General features: G+C 37.1%; 1 protein-coding gene across 1 annotated transcript; it reads left to right on the top strand.

The window, feature by feature from the left end:
• Positions 1–1,102: 1,102 nt before the first annotated feature.
• Positions 1,103–21,799, top strand: LOC139151336 (nuclear pore complex protein Nup85-like). Its single transcript, XM_070724040.1, has 19 exons — positions 1,103–1,150; positions 6,442–6,559; positions 7,746–7,862; positions 8,971–9,031; positions 10,632–10,702; positions 11,170–11,283; positions 11,691–11,812; positions 12,210–12,296; positions 13,311–13,475; positions 14,241–14,372; positions 14,894–14,997; positions 15,583–15,666; positions 16,022–16,087; positions 16,293–16,343; positions 16,846–16,946; positions 17,598–17,816; positions 18,205–18,304; positions 18,598–18,757; positions 19,161–21,799. The coding sequence occupies exons 1-19, from the start codon at positions 1,115–1,117 to the stop codon at positions 19,260–19,262; spliced, it is 2,010 nt and encodes a 669-aa protein (XP_070580141.1). The 5' UTR covers positions 1,103–1,114; the 3' UTR covers positions 19,263–21,799.
• Positions 21,800–21,931: the final 132 nt, after the last annotated feature.

Below are 21,931 nucleotides of genomic sequence, written 5' to 3'. Positions count from 1 at the left end.
TAGATATGTGCATAATTAATGAGGTACAGGAAGTGTCAAATCATGTGACATTTTGTCGAAAATCTTTGTTCCCATGGTATCCCTGTATACCGAAAATCAGACATCTACCTCAATTTCCAAGCCCAGAATTAGATATGCGCATAAATAATAAGCTTAGTAATATATGAAGGTCAAAGGTCAAGGGCAACCGCGAAATAAGGTTTCCGATTTGGTCGCATACTTGACTTTGTTCTAAAAACACCTGTTCTCAGGGACTGTTACAAAGGCCCAGAATGAGATATAGCAACAGCTTAACTACAGAGGAATAAGGAAGGTCAAAGGTCATAGAAAAATGTGAAAACAATGCTTTGAAAATCCTCTCAAATCGGCAGGGCCTGTGACCTTGATTTTTGGCACGAAGGAGCCTAGTTTTATGGTCTACATAAAGACCTCGCGGAATTTCGATTCGTTTCTTTTTATGCAAATGAGGTGAATTTGAAATTTTCAAAGCAAGATGGCAGTCGTGTCATGTGACCTGTCGCCAAGGTAACTAACTAAAAATATGGATTTTGAGTTTTACCCATATGCCAAATACGAACTGAATTGGAACAACGGTGTTCGAAAGAGTGGCGAAACAGTTTGGAGAACAATAATAATAAATACCAGAACGATTACAAGAGGGTTTCGAAACCCTAATTATAGTAATAAACAGGACGATTACTGGAGGGTTTCGGACTCGTGGTCTCGAAACCCTAAGTAATTAGTCAACACAAATAATTATGCTAATCCGTGAACTTATCAGGGATTTTATGGGTTGGTTATGTTTATGAACATTGCGAAGGATAGGAAAAGTTACTAAAAGGGGAAGGGAAGAAGCTCTCCGGAAATGTTTCAAGAAATAAACAAACTGCTGGCTCTCTCCCGCCATCGAAATACATTGGCTGCAGTAAATTTTGGAAAAAATGGTCATGACTGGCCGCAATTTGGTACAAGCTCAATACGTCTGGGTCGCCTGTGGCTGAAGCTGACGCTGGCGAGTGCTGAGCAGCGTCATTTTCAGCATCAGCGATTAAGTTGAAGATGAGGATGACGCCAACTTTACGCCAGTAAGGTAGGTCATAGGTTATTCTGTAAGATGGCGGAAGACCGCGAACGGAGTGTTAATGTAGCGGTAGGTACACAGTTGGCATTTGATATATATTTCTTCGAGTATTTTTTCGCATCATAAGGAATAAATTTAGTTCACTCGAAAACTGCGTATCTTTCCCAGAGAGAACCATGCTTGAGTTGCAAGTTGTAAACATTTAGTTTAATTTTGAAACAAAAACGCTCAATGTCCTGGCAAAGCAGCATGCTGCAGTCAACTCTGCCCAACAAAATCCAACTCGGACTGGGGATGCATGCTGAGACTGAGGAACCAATTCGGTCCAAGTTCAAGTCTGCCCCAAAACAACTTTGTCAACCATGGACTGAGTGCAAAACAAACTCGGTCCAATATCCCAATATGATGGAGTTCTGCTTGTACCTCCATGATTCAAATGGCATGGCAGGGCTTAAATAGCTGCAAAATTGTAGCTCTACGGTGAGGCGGTCGGTGAGTTTTGGTTTTTGCGACCTCACTCACCAGTAGAGCTACAGTGCCGAAGGCCCTGAAGCATACAAAATAAGCACGCTGCACATGGCACGGCATTTTGATGTAAAATCCCACATATTTACTGCATTTGGTCATACTGATTTATCACTACTGAAGATTAAACACTATACTACACTAACCTTGTCGTGTATGGGGTTTGGTATTTGTTCAAATACGTCGATCGCGTTCAAAAAACATTTCTTGGAGCCGCCATTACCAACTTCCGGTAATGGCGGCTCTCAGAAACACGCTCAATGTTTATGGAACGCGATCGACGTGTCTGTGCTAATACCAAACCCCATAAACGACAAGGTTAGTGTAGTATAGTGTTTAGTCTTCAGTAGTGATAAATCGGTACGACCAAATGCAGTAAATACGTGGGATTTTACATGAAAATGCCGCGCCATGTGTGGCTTATTATGTATGCTATGTAGCTCTACTGGTGAGCGATATCGCAAAAACCAAAACTCACCGACCGCCTCACCGTAGAGCTACAATTTTGCAGCTAGGCAGGGCTGTGTGTTACCGGCGTGGGAGGTCGTATATTATAACGCCGATAACATACAGCCCTGCCATGCAAAGCTAGATTCATTCAACATGTGATGACATCGACAGTGCTCTACACTAAAATTACAGGGCAAGAGTTCCTTTAGGCCCTTCATACCTAGAAAGCACTTTAATCACGGACTTTCCTTGGAAGAAGCACATCAAATAAAACTTATGGAAGGGTTTAGAATTAGGGTTAGGGTTAGAATAAAAGTGTTGTATATATCCTACTTAAGAAAAAAATTTTGGGGTGGGGGAGGGATGGGGGCTTAAGGAACTCTTTCCATTCACAGTACAGATACTAGTTAGCTTTGCTGTCAACAACGTGAAGCTTAAATTATTATAAGTGGATGTGTGGCATCGTCTCTGGTCTGTCACCCGTTGTCTGTGGTATATGCAAAATTGTAATTTAGAGGCTAACTTGGCTATTTTGGGGCAAAAATCTGAACAGCTGGTCAGACAGCTTTAATATTGGGTAAACAGGTCCCTGTTCAAATTGCAATGAAATACGCGAATTTGTATTTTGAAGGCAATTTTTGTCATTTGTGGTCAAAAGATCTTTGAAAATCTTCTTCAAAACTGCAGGTCAGACAGCTTTGATATTGGGATATAGGTCCCTAGGGATGACCTACATGTATTTCAAATTTGTTCAAATTGTGCTGAAATATTCAATTGTGCATTTATTAGGCAATTTTTGTCATATTAGGTCAAAAATTTATTTCACCAAAACCGCTTGTCTGACAGCTTTGATATTTGGTTTACAGGTTCATAGGGATGATCAAAATGTGATTTATTCAAATTATGATGAAATCTACAATTTTTTATTTTTGCAGCAATTTTTGCCATTTTTAGTCAAAAAATTTGTTTCTCAAAAAGCACTCGTCTGATAGGTTTCATATTTAGTACATAGGGGTTATTTTACTCTGATATATTGAAATTATGATGAAATCTGCAGTTTTGTATTTTTTGGGCAATTTTTGCCATTTTTGGTCAAAAAATTTGTTTCTCGAAAATGCACTCCAGGACCGCTTCTAGTTTGCCTCCAGGACCAGTCCCAGTTTGCTTCCAGGACTTCTTTTACACGCACTCACTTATGGTCAAAACCAATGACATAAATGTATTTTTACTCATAGAGTCTCGTACTGCCATTTCTCGTCATTTTTGTGAAAATGTATGTCTGTTAGTCCATCCAGATCAAAAACTCCTAAACCGCAATGGCTGCCGTCTTAGTATTTGGTGTACAGGTGCACCCAGGGATGGAGATGTGAATTTGTTCAAATGAATGTGTCAGTGCCAAAAATATGCAAATGAGGGGGAAAAAGGAAAAATCCTGCAAATGGCTAAAACTCAGTAAGCATTGGTCAGATTGGGTTGAAACTTAGTATGCAGATTCCTTTAGGTATTCTAAATTATGTGTGCACAAATTTGGGTGAAATTTGGATGTTTGTATTTTTAGGGTATTTTTTTCTGTTTTTAGTCAAAAAATCTTGTTCTCTGAAATTGCTCGTCTGATTGCTCTGAAAGTTAATATTCATGTTCCTCAGGATGACCTCAGTCAAGTTTGTACAAATTGTATTGATATTATCATATTTGTAATTTTGGGGCAATTTTCCCAAGTTTTGGTCAAAAATTTTTTTATCCAAAAACTACTGATCTGATAGCTTTGATATTTGGTATACAGGTATCTAAGATTTATCTAGATATAATGTATTGAAGTTAGGTTGAAACTGGCAATTTTTTTATTTGTGGGGCAATTTTTGCCTTTTTTGGTCAAATTTTTTTTCCCCAAAACTATTGATATGGTAGCTTTGATATTTAGTGTACAGGTTCCTAGGGTTTATGTTAATAAGATATATTGAAATTAGGATGAAATCTGCAATTTTGTATTTGAGGGGCAATTTTCTCATTTTTGGTCAAAAAATTTGTTTCTCAAAATTTACCCGTCTGATTGCTTTGATATTTAGTAAACAGGTTCATAGGGTTTGTGTTAATATTATATATTGAAATTAGGTTGAAATCTGGAATTTTGAATTTTTGGGGCAACTTTGCGAAACTCAATTTTATAGGGACATCTTTCATTTTGTATTTTTAAGATTTTTTGGGGGGTAATTTTATACCTACTGGAACTAAGAGTATGTAATGTTGTGATTTAGTAAGCATTTGATATGGTAAACTGTATTTGGTGTTGAAATGCGGTAAAAAATCATTAGAAAACATAGCTGAGGTGATTTTAGCAGGTTTGGTTTCCAACAAATATATTCCAAAATTTTTCCAATGTTTAAGAGTATCAAGGTTGTAAATAGTTGACACACTTCCTGCCATCTGGTCATTGTATATCTCATGCAAAGATGAGGGGTGGATCATTTGATATCCTGGGGGGTCCTGGCAGATTTTGAAAAAAATTCCAAACAAATGTCAATAAAAAAGGTGGGAGAGTTGGAAAAAAGAATGTATAATGGATCGAATAAAAAAGATAATGTACCCCCTTTATCAAATGGTCCACCCCTGATGTATTTTTGCATGTAATAAACCATGCAGTGTATCTTAGTTTAAGATGTCAAGTTAGGTAAGGATTTGAAAGGAATAGTCAAGTTCACCTCAGTTAAATTTCTTAACTTTATCTCTTGTGTCATCATCCTTGTGTAATTGGTTAAGTTTGTAAGTTGTTCCAGATGTGGATGCACCAGTTGTACTGGAAGAAAACAATGTTTACTTTTCCCTGTAGGGTTTCTGAGTTAATGATTGTATGTTGAAATCTTTCCATGTATCTGGTGTATGGGCAAAATGTAAACATTGGTTGCATGTGATGATGTTATGTATTTCAGTCTATGTCAAATATTGTAAATGAAAAATCAAGAACAGTTTGCTGTGTGCTTGTAAAAGATGACTATTTGTCAATACATAAACTGCCTTGCAGATTGATCTTCTTAAAAATTATCACAGAAGTAGAAAAGGAAAAGAAACTAATCAAACTGCTGTAACATATTCACCCTGAGTGCCTGTAGGCCTGTATTTAACTATTTTATCATTACATTCAGCTGTTTGTTATATCTTTATCACTCTCCATGAGCCAAGGCACACTTGAGGGCCAATGTCATCACTCTGTGCCAGTCTGTGTATGTAAGTCTGTCTGTATGTATGTCCATGTTTCATACAATTGTTGGCTTGTTTTGATTACTATATGGGAGCAAACAGTGACATTGTCACTATTTTTTATCAAAACTTTGGCAAAAATCTGAGAAAAATTGACTAGGGTATATTTTGTAAAGGGGAGAAAAATTGACGTTAGCGCTCAAAGGGTTAATGGTAGCTCGGAATGGGTGGTGTACTTCTTCTCCATTGTCAAAGAGTGTGCATTTATGCTTGACTGCATGATGGCTAATTATTATACAATAACACTGTCAGCAGGGCACATGTGACAATTCCCATCATCCATTATCACCAGATAATTGGTGATAATAATGATTTGATGTTCATTTTGGTGTTTTGAAAAGTATCATGATTTTGTGTCTTTTCAAATGTTCCGCAAAAGACAGTGAAAATAAACAAATTACTTAATTTCGAAAACTAATCTGTTATGCCCAAGGAATCTCTGTGCGCAAGGGTGCTTAGCTGGGATTCGCCATTGAACCCATGCTATCAGGGTGGTACCACTACAAACGCTGTTGTCACAGGTTCTTCCTTCTTAAAATAAAATGCTGTGGCAGCTGAAATGTAATTTCTTTCTCTCGACCCCCTTTCTGTAGCTGGCATTTCCTGTATAACCAGACACAATGGTGGCACTTGAAAAAAATCAGTGTGGTGAACTTCTCGAACTCTATGGGGATCATACAACTTTAGATTTTCAAAAACCTAGACAGCAAAAAGTTTTTTTTAATCCAAGGGCTTTAAAATTAGCCCCCCCCCCCTGAGGCAGATCAGAAAAAAATTGCAAAAATTTGAGAGTCCAACTATCTGTCCCTGGGGCCTATTCTACCTCAATGAACAAGGAGGTGCATAGAAGCATGGCGGTAGCACACAGACCTTTGTGCTACCTCCAAGTGAAACTACCTCCATACATAGACAGTGGAGCCATCCACTTTCTATCGTACACTGTATGTTCCATGTAAAGAATAAAAGGGAATCTTGCCAGAAGCTCTGGAAGTCTCTCATTTACCTCCTTGCACCAACTATGAAGTTCTAACAAAATCTGACATCTTCAAATCTTGTCCATGTACAAAGTTGTATAATAGTGTAAGTGGGAGAAAGGTGATCATCAGTTTGCATGTCCTTGTACCACACAGGTCATTTCAGATCCTTCGCTACCTGTGGGAAGTAAGACTTGTTTATTGTCAAAATGGGGACTAGGAAATCAAGTGTCAGTTCACCATGTTTATGACGGTGGAAAACCAACAGAAACAGGTATAGTGTGTTTGTTTCATTCTTGTCTCCTTTGTTCTTCAATTTGTTTTTGTACATTTGATTTTAAGTGTGACAAAAACTTTTCACAGACTCTTCGCACCAAAACCACTTCACACCATACCAACTTGTCCTATACCATTTCGCTTCAAAACCACCTGGTACCAAATCAACCTTGTACCAAAACCATTTTGCTCCAAGTTGTCACTTCACCCCTAAAACAACTCAACTTCACCCCAAACTGTCGCTATCAGGAAAAGCTGAAAATAACCCCCAATACCCAGAAAGATTTCATCACCTATTACATTGAAAAGTCTTTAGAGTGGACACACTTCGAGAAAATGACATTGCACAATTGAATTTTGCAGCCATGCCAAGGAGATAGCATTTCCATAGCTAGACACTTTCCCCACGCTTGTGGAGGCTACAATTGTACATGTGAAGGCGGTTTTGCCAGCATATTTACATTATTCTGCATGTACCTATAAACATGGTTTTTTTAAGGACAAAAGTTTCATGGTAGCCAAATTGTCTTGACACAGTAATGAATCCAAGTTACATATAAAAATATTACACTGTGACCCATGGGGGTTTTGCGACAAGTTGGTGTGGTACTCAAGGCAAAATGATTTTTGTGTTAGGTGGTACTTGGGCAAAGTGGTGTGGGACAAATTAGTTCACAGGATTTCTTGTGTGGGACCACCTGGTTTTGTTGTGAAGTGTCTATATCCCATAAAGACGGTGTGTTACTACATTAAAGTTTATTTTTCAAAAGTTCAGCAGTTTGTCAAAATTCCTAGAGGGTGGCAAATTAAGTTTCAAATTGGGCAAGAGGCGTTCAACACATTGCTAAGTCAAGAGTCTTAATACAACAAACCTGCAAATGGAAATAACAAAGGTCGGTTTACTCATAGACCCTCAAAAAAACGAGGGTCTATGGTTTACTATGTTAAATGAAGGAACTGTGTACTGAGTATCCATCTGTTCTGAGACTACAGCACAATGTATTCAAACTGTTATATTTCAAAGACCATGGACTTAGCAATGAGCCAAGCATCTGGGAGAGACTAAATTTGCGTGCAAATATGAAAATTATTTCATCCTTTAATTTTGCACTTCAAACCTCTTGCCTGTGTCTGGATGCCAAAAGATAATATAACTGCATGTTCTATACCCTTTTGTTCATTAGTTGACTTACATGATGAGAACAGAATTCCTCTAAATGGACCGCCAGGTGTTTATACTGCCAAGTGGGACGTTGAGATGCATAGTCCCAGCACAAGGAAACTCGTCAATGAATCGCACAGTGAGTGTTACAAATAAGAGATCCAGGTTCAGTTTCCTCTTCACCACAGTTTATCATTTTAAATATTCAAGCATAGGCAAATATGCAATGTAAAATATCATGGTATATGGTAACATACATGTACCTCTGTAAAATTTGTCAGCGCATGGAATCGCCATTTTCTGGCAAATATAAGTTTTGATATTTTGTTATCTGTAGGCAGTATAGTACTCTTATAGCATGCAAGTAAAAGTAATAGAAAGTACCGGTACTATAGAGTTTACAGATGAACATATTATTCACTCATTGTTTTATATTCAGATTTTTTGTTATGCGAGTACTTGAGAAATTTTCCAGTTTTGTTTGAATACTAAGGAGGTATCACTGCAAAAAGGAATATTATTGACCACTCATGTGTGAGGAACATGAATAATGTCCCAAATAAGTATTTCCTGCATCAGTCGTCCAAGAAAAATAGAATAAACTTTTAAGTAGAATATGCCTCGGGGACAGCTATTAGGACTGTAAAATTTTTAGAGTTCTTTTCTGATCGACCACTTGTAGGGACTCATTTTAAAGCTACTCAGTAAGAAAAAATTTTACCATCCTAGGTTTTTCAAATGTGAAAAGTTTATCTTTCTTCATAGAATTAACACAACAATGGTGGCCATTTTAAATTTCAAATATTGGTAAATGTTCAGTAATAAGTTTCTTTAGTACCAAACTTTGCACGGTGACCCCAGATTTTTATTTGCAAGTAGGTAAGATAATGGTTGAAAGTTTCATTGGGTAAAGTTTGAGCAAAAGTCAAGTGTTTCACTTTCGAGGTGCGAACTACCCTTAAGAAACCTGATAAGACCAACAAGCATTTCCATGGAAACATGCATACCAGCAACACTGCATCAGTAGTAAAGGAATGCTACTGATAGTACAGTGTAATTGTAAAATTTTTCTGCAAAATATGAATGTTTATGACCTGTGTGTTTAGTGATCATGTTATCATTACTTCAATGGATGAATCGAATTATACTATGCTATTGATCATACTGCAGTATATGATCAGTCCTCTCCATATGTACTTGAGTTTCCATTACTGGAAAATACAGTGTCTTTCATTTTCTTCTTTCAGATATTTTTATGTCATTACAAAGTCACAAACCTGAGACGTCTGAAACAGTCAGAAAACCACAGTGAGTTTGCTTTTCTTGTCAAAGAACAAATGAGTGTTTCATTCAGGTGCAATAAGTATCATAATCATGTTTCTATAGTCAATTTTAACCTGTTCACCCCAATTCTCTGTAAACAGGTCCACAATCATCATTGATACCATTAACAATACACCTGGGTTAAACCATTGTGGTGAAAGGGTTCAAAATGTGAAGCCAGTCACAACAAACTGAAAAATTGCACAAATGTAGGAAGTAAACATTGCGGCCTTTCTTGAAAACCACAATAGCAACAGTGTGTTTTATAATCAAATGTTCCCAAGCTATTATGTTGAGTTGTATTAGGTCCTTGTTTACCGTCAAACCACAGACAAGGAGAAAAAATAGACTAGAAATGCGGCACGCCATTTGATGTCATGGTCATCTCAATAAACTATGGCCCGTTCGTATCATTTAAAATGAGCTTCACAAATGTCAGACTTCTCGGAGACTTCATATGTAATTAATAATTACACGAGATTATGCGAAAGTAGGACGTGATTTCCCACAGTCCTGTGCATGGTGCCATATTTCGATACAAACACAAACAAACATGGATGAGTGCGTTGTGACGAGCTTGAAGACAAACTCGACTCGGCCCAACTTTTCAGACAATACATGTAGCTTTGGCAATTATTTTGATCTGTCCTTTTCAGAAGAATATCAAGCTGTAGACGAACTGTGAACTGATGTCATGCTGACAGAAAAATACAATCACTTTTATTTTCAGATGTGAATAAAATAGTATTGACTCGCAAACAAACACCCAATGTGCCAAGAATTTACCTTGGGGAGAAGAGTAAACAACCGATCTGTTAAATCATAGGCAATGCACTGGGCCTTTCCTTTTACACAAGTCAGTGGTATTGTACTGCCTGTCACAATCATGTTACTATGCATTGTTCTCAGGGCCGAAACACTGCTTCACGCCAATCAAACATAACACACCTGCAGTTTCATAGACACTTCCTCCTATGATGAACTTGTAGGAGATGATATGACTGATCGTAAACCATTCAGGAAAATCTGATAGTGTCGATAAAAATTTCAAATTTGGTTCAAACACACTTATTATATATTCATAAAAATGTGAGAGGAATTTCGAAAATCGTTAAACTAGCCTCCCTGAAGCTCAAACTTTTTCCCATTTTGGCCAGGCACGCCACTCTCGCTCAGCTCTCAACGACAACAACAACACAAACTTTCCTGAAAATATTTTCACTTAAAAATTGGCGAAAATATGGAAACTGCCAAAGGGTGCATGTTAGGAAATTTTCGGAAAATAGAGTTGAGGGCTACCTGTGCCAAGGCATCCATGGAATGGATTAAGCAACCGCTTCACACCTTGAACAATACCTGTTTCTAGTCTGTTTTTCTCCTTGTCTGTGGTCACACAAAGAAAATTTTTATCAAGAAATATGTATTAGCCAATGTTGAAATGATGTTTGATTAGCAATATTATTTAGGAAGTAAAGGATTAATGGAATAGGTGGCCTTCATGAAATGTCAACTTAATGAGGAGTGAAAGAATTTGGTGGTATCTCTCTAACACAGGTACTGATATGTGTATTTCAATTTTCATCAGGTTGGTGAAGTTCAGCCGAAATTATCGCTCTGTTTTAAGAGCATGTCTTCTAGAGCTGCAACAGAAAGGAGGTAATTACTTCATTTACAGTTCATGAAATATAGGGAAATTAAAGTGTTAGTGTAATGGTATTTTTCATTTATGGCAGCTGCGGCAGTCCATCAAAAGTATTCAGTGTCTATCTTAATAATGCAAACATCTAGAGAATGATTTTTTTGTGCTTACATGTTGATGTTGTAAAAAATCTCATGGTAGAAAATAATACAAAAAGGGGAGCCTGATATCTGATTTTGTAAACATATAACGAGGAAAAAATTTCAAAAACAAATTCTGTGAATATATCATTAATGAACTGTAACAAAAAAACCAGGATGATGAAAGTATCGAAAGAAAGAAAAAGCACCACTGATTGATCTCTTCATGTGTAATCTAATTCTTTTTCTATCCACTGTGCTATTTAGTGAGATATTTCTTGCAGAGTTTAAATCTTATCAAGGTTAGAATAACACTGACTATCAACATATCTCTTCCCTTTCAGCTGTAGAAGAAGATGAAGAAACACAAGAAGAGTACAACGCCCAGTGTCAGACCTTTACCATGATTGAACTGATTTGGAGTTTGTGTGAGATACTCTTTGTGGAAACATTGCCAGGTAGGACACTGTGAATTGTGTTCTAGAAAACTCTGTAAACTGAACTCTTGATGCACTCATAACTTCTAAATACTTTTTCAAGACCTCTGCCAATAACACATAGTAGTTGACACCTGAAATTGAAAGACTCAAACTTTTCCACAAACTTTCCTCAAGAAAACTTTTGATTTTCGATTTTCAAAAACTAAGACAGTTACAACTTTTCTCACACCGAGAGCTAGAAAATGAGCCCCAAAAAGTGGTTGATCAGAGTAGAATTAAGCCCAAATATCTGTCCCCAAGGCACACTCTACCTTCATTCCAAAATGCTCCTCATCTGGCTGGATGAGTAGTTTTCTCTTCAGACTCATCAGTGCCCATGCAAGCACATCCACTGATGTCATCCATGTACCCTTTCTACCCAACAGGTGGTGTGGTGTTGACTCAACTACTGGATTGGGCAATTTGGCATTTTCGGCAAGCAGATGACCTGGCACAGGAAGTGATGTCAGCACCTGACCCTGAACATCATGAGAGTTACTGGCCAGCAGTAAGTAGATGCCAGGATCTATAAAGCCAATTGCAAATCTTTGGCAATGAACTCCAGGTTATCATTGGCATGTCTTCTCCAATAAATTTAATGAAATTAGTACATGAAGATTCTATTATACTGAGTATTTTCAAGTTACCAGTATTTTAAACATTATCTATGCTTATTTGTTAGTGTGTAGGGTATTTCAAGGTTCCATCCTGTAGCAACAAGTTAACAAAATAAATGAATTTTTGGAAGGTTAACAATAACTTTAAGGTGAAGAGAAGACGTCAGTCATTTTCACATTTTCATTTGTAGTGTCACAACAGACAAATTATGGCATGATGTTACAGTTGTCAGATTTGTTTGTCATGGTAGGTCAGAGGTCAAAGGTTGCGTATTCTTACCTCCACAGATTTATACTTTTGTACTTAAAGGAAGAATAGATGAGGCTAGACAGATGCTGTCGTTGCATCCAGATCAACAACATGACATCCATGGCGTAAGTAACCCTATTTGAGAAAGTCTTACCCATTCATGACTATGACTTAGTACAGTCAACACTGTTTTCAATGATTTGGTTGGGACTATTGGTATACCTGGGGAGGGGATGGAGAGGACAGAATTACAATACATTGATAGAAATGGTTCGTTGCAGGTTCGTTACCCGCGAAGATAGTTCAGAAGAAAAATAGTGCAGACCTTGAAGTTTTGATACCTGCATGGATGCTGTTTAGTTTGAACTTAAACGTGAAGTATTTTTGTTAAGATATTTTTCTGCTTGAATCAAAATGCAGACTGTTGTGAATAATGGCTGAAGCATTCTATGGTAATATGGGGAGTTCTAGGGGCCATAGAAATCATAACAATAAGCCTGAATTTTATCAAAAACACCACTGAGGGCGCTATTTTCATCGCCATCTCAAAATTTCTGTGGACTTGCCCACGAAAAATTCATTAGTTGTCAAGCTGACATTAAGTTAACACCGGTCATGAGGATTCGTGCTGCTGAATGCTTTAAAATAGGAAAATTGAGCTCAATGCTACTGTTGTGCCCTATAGGAAATTAATTAGTGGTCTTGTGCCAAATGGTTAGTACACTTTTCAAAGCAGTTGCCAATCAGGTTCCAAACCTTGACATTTTGAAGTTATGATCATATCTTGACTTGGGAAGAGTTGCATAGGGTTATTTTAACTTGAATAGCTGGCTTCTGTCAATTTAAAACAAATTAAACCAAAGTTTAACTTTTGGAAAAACGTTCAGAGTTCACTGTTTAAAACTTTGAATTAGCAATATCAGTATACATTTGAGTATGAATATTGTGAGATATATGACAAAGCCCCTTGAAGTTGTAAACAATAAGCTCCAAATATAATTGAAATTCCTGAATTGTACTTCTCATAACAAAAGTGTGACAAGGCATTTGAATTTCTTCTGCCATTAGTGTGAAACCTTGTATCTGTCGGCTTTGCAAAAAAATAATCAAAACTGAGTTTTCTTACGTTTCTCTAATAGGTTTATGCCAAGATGGATGAATTACTCAGGAAGATGCCAATGTTTTCTGTCATTGGCCGACAATCTGTACCAGAGTTTGACATGAAGTGGAGACACTGGCAAGACCAGTGTCAACAGTTCCTGGAAGAAGTCGGCTCTCACAAAAACTTAGAAACAATCTGTCGGGTGAGTGTATTTTCCACTTGTCGCATTGTAAAACATGCAATCTGATTATTTTGGATCTATGTGTGCCCTTTGCAGGTGAAAAAATCTAGATTTATCAGTACCTTATAGAGGCATCCTTCAGTCCCTTATTATTGTATTATTGTTTGTTGACATTTACTATTTACATAGTTGTACTTTTTTCATAGAAAGTTGCTTCCAGTTTTTCAATTTGTTCAAATAAACTTGATAAACAACACACCTCTTTAAAATAAATTTCTGTGGATATCTAGGAAATAACATTCAAGCATCCATCCATTTGCTTTAAACATTAAAGTTTACCAATCTAGTAGCCTTCAAGCACTGAAAAAGCCAAAATAATTATTGTTTAGAGTCTTGAATGTCAAGTTGGGATGGTTTTATATGGGATATACATACAATAAGTTTAACAGCATTGACTTTCTTTATTTCATCCAAGACACCATTCTGTGTGCTTGAATTTAGTTTGTCAGCTGTTTTTAAAGGAAAGTTGATTAAATCTTTCATGCCTTTAAACTCTTAATAAACAGGTGAAACCAGGATGCCAATTCCTCTTTCAAAACAAGCAGCTTTGTAGATTTTCTTGAAACTTGAACAAGATTGCGAAGTTGTCAAAACCACCAAGTTAGTAATTTGTTGAGATACATTTGCAACACAAGAAGGATGAAACAGATTTCACTTTTACATTTAATGCTGCATATACTTGTTTTAAGCCTAAACTGAAATTGTTGTCCTATTTTTATTTTCCAGATTCTTGCAGGAGACAATAGTGTCTTTTTAGAGTTGCGAGATTTAACAGAGACCTGGTACATGATGCTAGTTGCAAAGCTATTATACAGCAACCCCACCGTGAAAACTATTGATCTTCACTACCATACTCAGGTAAGAAAAGGAAAATAACTAATGAATTCAAATTATCTTTTGTTTTAATCCTTTTTCAAATTTAAACTAAAGTGTGTGTGTGCACAGTGACCGAGGTTGTTATTAATCATAATGTATTCGGAGTCATTCTTCCCATCATCCAATGCAAGATCCTTGCCTTGGATGATCTCCGTGTTTTACCATGTTTACACTGAAGGTCAACTGCAAAGTCACATGCAGGTAGCTCTTCATCAACAGTTTGAATATGAACATTGAGTTTGAAATATTAAAATTGCTTTCACCATTGTTGGCTGTTTTGAACTTGAATTTAGCAGTTTCAGGGCATTCTTTAGCACAGAAGAGATTTTGCAATAAGGTTCATCTTGGTTAAAAAGAATTATACAGTCAAATTCTTGTAAACGTCATGGAAGTCTTTCCACACCATTGAAAGTGCAGGTTACTGATAATCTTTCACTCGCAGGGGTTTACCATTTAGTATATCTTTTGAGTCACTTATCAATTGATTGACTCTTTCTTCTCAGGAATGCATTGATGCATATGGCGGTAACAGTCACCTGACAACCCTGGATAACATCTTACTGGCAGCACTGGAGTTTGATGTGCATCAAGTTATCAGGGAAAGCAGGTAAGACATCACAAACAAATGTTGAACAGAACCAGTTAACACCCAATTCTGTGTGTGTAGATCCCACTGTGCTATTGAAAACAGTAGAAGTGGTGAAAGAGGCAAACAAATCAGTGTTCTTTGTGATTATTTGTACCCAGCTGCCAGCAAAATTGCTGGTTATTAGCTAGATTTTGTCTGCTAGTGTTCAGGGCTGTTTCACCCACTGTAAATTACTCAACCTTAATATGTTGTCTGGCATGTAGTTGGTGTTGTCAGATTCTGCAAAGTCTACACTACAGTCACACTGAAGTATATGCAATATTTTATGTTTAGTTGCCTATATTTTCTGGATTGTGTGCCATTTGAATGGTAGCCATGCATCATACATGTGACATAGCATAGTACATCAGTCTGGGAAAACTAACTGTACTTGGAATGCCGTGCTTCCAAGTTCATCATCCACACATTGAACTTGTGATATCATGCAATAAACTCCTTAAATACTGGTTAAATACCTACATTGTAGGCAATCTGAACCATCACTTTAGTAATATATATTCTGAGACATGCTGAAAGAACACTGAACTTTTAATTCTTCCCCAGTTCCAATTTGAATAATTGGTGGTTTGTGGCACATCTGACGGATCTACTCCATCACTGTGGAAGACTCGAGTCTCACAATGTCAAGTAAGTCAAAGTGTTATCATTTGACCTTAAATGTTGTGTTATAGTGTCACAAGAAATCACTTGCCAAGCTATACTATGAATTGATTGAAGTAATAAGACCTTCAGATCCTGGAAGGGGATGTCATGAGGATGTGCAAATCTTTGAGGAATATTCTGTAATCTAACAATTTTTTTCTGAGATGCAAAGTATTTTTCAAAACTCTACATTTTGCTGTTTTCAGTCATTGAACAATATGTTTGCAAAAGCAACAAGCCTTAAATTTTGTACCCAAATTTTACCCCTGCATATTTTTTTGTCTGAACAATCCCAAAATATCACCAGATTAAAGTCTCATTTTTTCCCCACCCACACCAGTTTTGGATCCAAGCTGAGAGAATTTCTGCTGTTAGAGTATGCTGCCAGTCTAATGACGCATGATAGGTAAGTCATCACAGAGTTTAAAAAAAGCAAAATCTAGCCAAATATAAGAGAAGTATCCTGAAATTGTAATGGAAATAAATATCCATACTATGGACATCTGATACAAGCATAACATCCACAGAGAAAGTGGCTCCAGTAAGCTGATATTCTGTGATGTCAAAACTCAGTTTTCCTGAAGTTAAACTCTTTTTTTTCACATTTGCAGTTTATGGCAAATTGGTGCTGATTATCTTGACCACTGTCCTGACATGGGAAGGTAAGAAAGTAATGTCTTTGCTTGATTGTCTCCATAGATTTTAACACAGCAAGACTGAAAGTGTCATAGCTTGTTATTGTATTTGTAAACTCTATACCGCATCACTTATATGATTAAGTTTTACATAAACACTTCAGCATACCTTCTTCCCTAGAACTTAAATTGTCAATATCTTCAAGGGTTTTTCTCAGTGTAAATCCCTATCGTAGGAACTGCATACATAAGCCATGCCTTTGAACTCATCATATGAATCATCCAGCGTAATTGTTGCAAGACTTGTAATTTTTACTTCCTCCGAACCGTGAAGTAGAGTAAACATGTAGCCAGACAAAAAAGGTACTTAGACTAGGCAAAGAACCACAAGTGTGTCAACTTTGCTGTTGCGGTATTTTGTGTCTACATTGTATAAGTCAATGTCAACTGAGTAACTTTTCTGTCAGTTTGAACTGAAACTGAATCGTTACATATATGGACTTACATTTGTTGATTGCCGACATTTCAGATACTATCTTGAGTTGTACATTGAGAGAATACCATTGCAGTCAGAAAAGAAGGCATTAAAAGTACTTAGACTATGTGAAAAGAGGGCAATGGAATCACAAGGTAAGTAAATCTGATATTATATATCTGTAGTTTTGGGTTTTTGTGACGAGGAAACAATACTGGTCCATTTGTCGTAAAAATTTGTAAAATGTATAAAACACATGATTGTACTATTCAGAGGGACAGTTAGTAACTCTGTATTTTAATGAAAATTTTCAACTTGTTTGTTCTGTAAGACGAGTCCCTATTCTTCTCTCTAAATTATGTGAGAATAGAATAAATATTAGCAATTGCCAACATGATGTATTTATTGTGTACAGTATGAAATGCTAGTTTTGACAAATTAATTCTGGTCCAGTGAAATACAATAACATTTGACATTACAAGCATGTAGGCTATGACATGCTATGTTTATAAGATGAACACGAGGCACTTTTGACATGTCTTTAGGAGTAGAACAAGGGAGTGTATTTTACAAACAGAATAAATATACTGCATGCATCAAAGGTTAAAGCCAATGAGCCTTAAATGTGTACAAGAAATGACTGTCTTTTCCCCACAGGAGATACTATTTTTTGAACAAATGATTGATATTTTTAGCTCCCTGTTGCCTATGGCAAAAGAACCTGAAGGGGTAATAGCCGTCTAGTGTCCCTCGTCTGTCTGTATGTTTAAGCTCATCTTAAAATCCTCTTTCCGTGTCTTTCACAGCTCATGGCATTTGCAAAGAAATGGGAATGAAGGCGTTACAAAATGGCCGCCTTGGATCGGCGCTGTCATGGTGCATACGTTCAAAAGATAGGGCATTCGCAACGTTTTTATCAGAGAAGTTTCTTTCAGAGTATAGCAGCAAAGGAGGTTTCAGTAACTTAGATTTGATCGATAACCTGGGACCAGCCATGTTGCTAAGTGACAGACTGACATTTTTAGGTAAGTTGCACAAGGTTTAAAATCAAGTTTTTCTTAACTGGAAAGCCTGACATGAAATTTGTGTTATCATTAAAACTGTCATGGTTTGCTTGTATATATCAGTATAAGTTTAAAAAGGTCCTTCTGTTCAATAGCACTGATGCATTTTCCTAAAATAGACTACTTTGCATATTCATGTCATGATCATTCCCAGCAATATCATTTCCAATATTCGATATCATATTCATGCTGTAGATATAGAAGGCTTCTAATCAACTTAAAATTGCATCAAATTGTCTAGACTTTACAGAACATTAGCTCTTAAAACAAGTATGCTATCTAATGCTGAATTTATTGCTTTCTTTGTCAAAACAAATCCACAATTATTATTTCTCTAATTTCTCAACAGGAAAGTACAGAGAGTTTCACAAATTGTACGAGCGAGGAGAATTCAAAGATGCAGCAAATTTGTTACTTTCCTTGCTGACTGCCAAATTAGCTCCACAAAAGTAAGCCATTTTTAAACTGAATTTTAAAAATGACAGTTCTACAAGAATCAGCCATATCTTTTTGATAAGGTTCACATAATAAGAGTTGGGGAGCCACTGTGATATGTAAAATAGGTATGATATTTCAAAAATCAAACAAATATGAACATTGAGAATACAAAATTGGAGGAGCCGTAATATTTCACCCAAGTCTCTTGCATCTGAGGCCTTCTCACCCCTATCATTGAATTGAATCTTCTTAGCTGCACCCTGGCCAATCACTGAAATGCTGTTTCATATTGTGATCTCTGCAGATTCTGGCTGACTTTGCTGACAGACTCACTGCCACTGTTAGAGTTAGATGAAGTTGTATTCAGTTCACAACAGACTTACGAGTTAATGCACTGCCTGGACGAAATCACCTTATCATTCCAATCTAATGAATACCTTGACAGAGATAATAACAGAACTCAGGTGAGGAAAGAAGAAACCATCACACAAACAAGTGTTCTGCTACAAAGTTAGCAAGTGTTTCTTGTCATTCTTGTCCCTCTTTTCAACAACGTTCAGTCCTGGACGCTTATTTATGTTTGACAAAAGATGCTCAATTTCAGAATCTTCTTTCTTTTTGGGTGCTGAAACCCACCTACAACTGGAGTTATTAAACAATTTATTTCTGATGACATAGTAAGTTACTTATATCATCAGATAATATGTGCAATGAACATCATCAAGAATTCTACAGATGCAGCCAGTCACACACAGGTTGTAACTACAAATAGAAATGAAATGAAATGTTTAACTTTGACCGCAGGGTCACACTGGTTAAGATCAAATTCAAATAGAATGTTTTGTTTCTACATCCTTTGGTTTCAAGGGACAACTTGAAGCTGACCAAGAGAAGACAGATCTGTTGCGATTGGCTCTGGCAAGAAACCTCTCCCGTGCCATACTGGACGAAGGTACAGAAGATGTGTAGTTTGGACGATGTGACCGCACAACAAGAGTTCCATGATATATATATGAACTGAGCAACTTTGATATTATAAGGTTATTCCCAAAGTACCGGGATTTATGTCCGAGTACATCGTGCAGCGGAGGTTATTGTCCGAGACCTGTAGCGTCGAGGACAATACCGAAGCGTACGATGTACGAGGACATAAATCCCGGTATTTTGGGAATAACCTTATTATTATACACCTTTCTAGTCCAACTTTACAAGAAAAAGTTGAAATTGATGAGTCTTTTGGATGCCCGTCCCGCACTGTACTGAGCGACCGCGAGCAGACTGCACTGGGAATGCGCTAAGCGCCTAGAACGAAATTTCAACCTACGCTGTGCAGTGCACGTGGTAGAAATTGTACGTCAGCGGCATAATTTCACTCGAATTCACATGTTTTGGACTGACCATGATTTAATTTGTGAAGTACTGAATGCTAAGAAGTATATATTCTTATAAAAAATGTAAAATATTCTCTTCTTTTTCCCCATTTTGACGTGAAGGTTAGTCGAGGTCAAAGGTCAAATAGCGTCCAATAACACCTAAAGTTATTGGACTCCGCGTCTCCTGATACTGAAACTTACTGTACGATGAAACTCCATAGGTTACAGACGTAGGTGTATAATAATAAATATTACTGTGGTTCATTGCATACTTTGTTCAAGAGATAGAGTATCCCGAACTATGAGAAACCTTATTTTCATACCATGTTGTTTAACAAAAGCAAAGCTAGGCTGTGAAGCAGTATAATCTCCCCTATATTTGTTCAAAATAGCTTCCACAGACCTGGTACTCATAAGCTGTCGAACACGTTAAGTCACAGCTGTCTGAATTCATTTCTGTGTGGTACAAAAACATAAATGGGCTTTGAGAATGTTGGGTTTAGTTTTGTCAACTGGAGTCACCAGTCTGCGTAGGATAATGTACTTTGATCCAATGCTTAACTCCATAGAGAAATTATTGCTGAGTTTTCCGAATAATTCCTGGCTCTAATTCCCCATATACAGTAAGCAAATGGAAAAGATTCACATCTTTCCCTCGGATTGCCACGCTCAAGATGAAATATTTTTTGGACAAAAATCATCTCATAATGCAATTTGTTGTTAAACCAAGAGATGCTATTGTTTGACTCTATGGGAAATGCACACACTATTATTTTGGTGGATAATCTATATCAATGCAAACAATGGAATTGTAATTGAACAGGAATTCTATCTGTTGACCTTGGTCCACTTCAAGGTCAGACCCTTACCCCACGCTACTGCATTCCCTGAAGTTGTAGCCAAGCTATATAGAACAATCCAACTACATTCAATTATCCATCTACCTCGTAAAATCTATGGATATTCCATTTGTTTGGTGCTGACATAGAACATTCTAATGTCTGTAATGGGCAAATATCAAGAAAGAAAAACAAAAGGAAAACTGAAATATTGTCCTCTTGTAATGACAACATTTTTACACTTTGTACTTGATAGAGAAAGAGTATGCAAATAGTTTGTTTTTACCATTTCCAACAACACTATTTTGGCAGGGCATTAAACAACGCATTACCAGTTTTGTATTTTTTCTCCAGAAGGTACTTCCAACCACAGCTGAAATAATATGACAGGGTTCGGACACTTCGCACCAGAACCAGTTCGCCCCACACAACTTCATCCCAAAACCATTTCGTACCAAACCACCTCATCCCAAGTGCTATCTCGTCAAACGCCACTTCGCCCCAAGTACCACCTCATACTAAAACCACTTCGCCCAAAGTATAGTACCATCAACTCGTCCTAAAATAACGATGCCGTGACGTATCCTAACATTTTTTTACCTGCCACTTGGAAGCATTAACGTGTCAGGACATTTTTGCCACCACGAAGCATTTATTGTTGCATGAAACCATAAACGGTAGAATAAGAAAAAGGAAATACGCAAACTACTCAATGCTACAACTCAGGTGCCGTGCACGGAATTGCACAATGTCATTTTCTCAAAATGTGTACAATTTCAAGATTTTAGTCCTGGGATGATAGAAAAAGGTGATGAAAACTTCGATGGCAGTAGTTGGTTATTTTCAGCTTTACCGGTTTGGCGATAAGTTTGGGGCAAAGTTGCATTGTTTTGGGGGCGAAATGCTTTGGGGCAACGTGACTTTTGGGGCAAAGTGGTTTTGGTGCGAAATGGTATGGGGGAGATGGTATGGTGCGAAGTGGTTTTGGTGCGAAGTGTCTGGGAACCAATATGACAATATGGAGACGACTGAAAAAACCCACAAAACTATATTTTGTATATTTTTTAGGCAATGTTAAATTCCTGATGGCATAGTTTTGTGGCAAATCATTTGCATAAGTGTTTCTTGAAATATGAGTGATGTTATCTTCATGGTGAGCTTTTGAATTATTTCAACCATGTGTTATAATGAGAGTTTGTTTCGAAAACAATGGTGCATCAATATGGAATATGTTAAAGTTTAATTTACTTGACATTATGTCTGAATGTGTTGATGAAAGTGATACTATCTTTTACCTTTATAGTTGTAATAACAAGACAAGTACTATGGTAGACCCAGTCACTCCACTGACCGTTTAAAGGCTGAAAGATCGTCCTTCAAGGGCACTCGCTGCAGTTCCCCCTGCAACGTGGAGAGCGCCCTCAAG

Source organism: Ptychodera flava, chromosome 15 (genome assembly GCF_041260155.1).
Source record: "Ptychodera flava strain L36383 chromosome 15, AS_Pfla_20210202, whole genome shotgun sequence".
In the NCBI taxonomy this organism is placed as follows: domain Eukaryota; kingdom Metazoa; phylum Hemichordata; class Enteropneusta; family Ptychoderidae; genus Ptychodera; species Ptychodera flava.
Note: the sequence above shows the minus strand (reverse complement) of the source record. Positions and strands in the feature narration are given on the sequence as shown.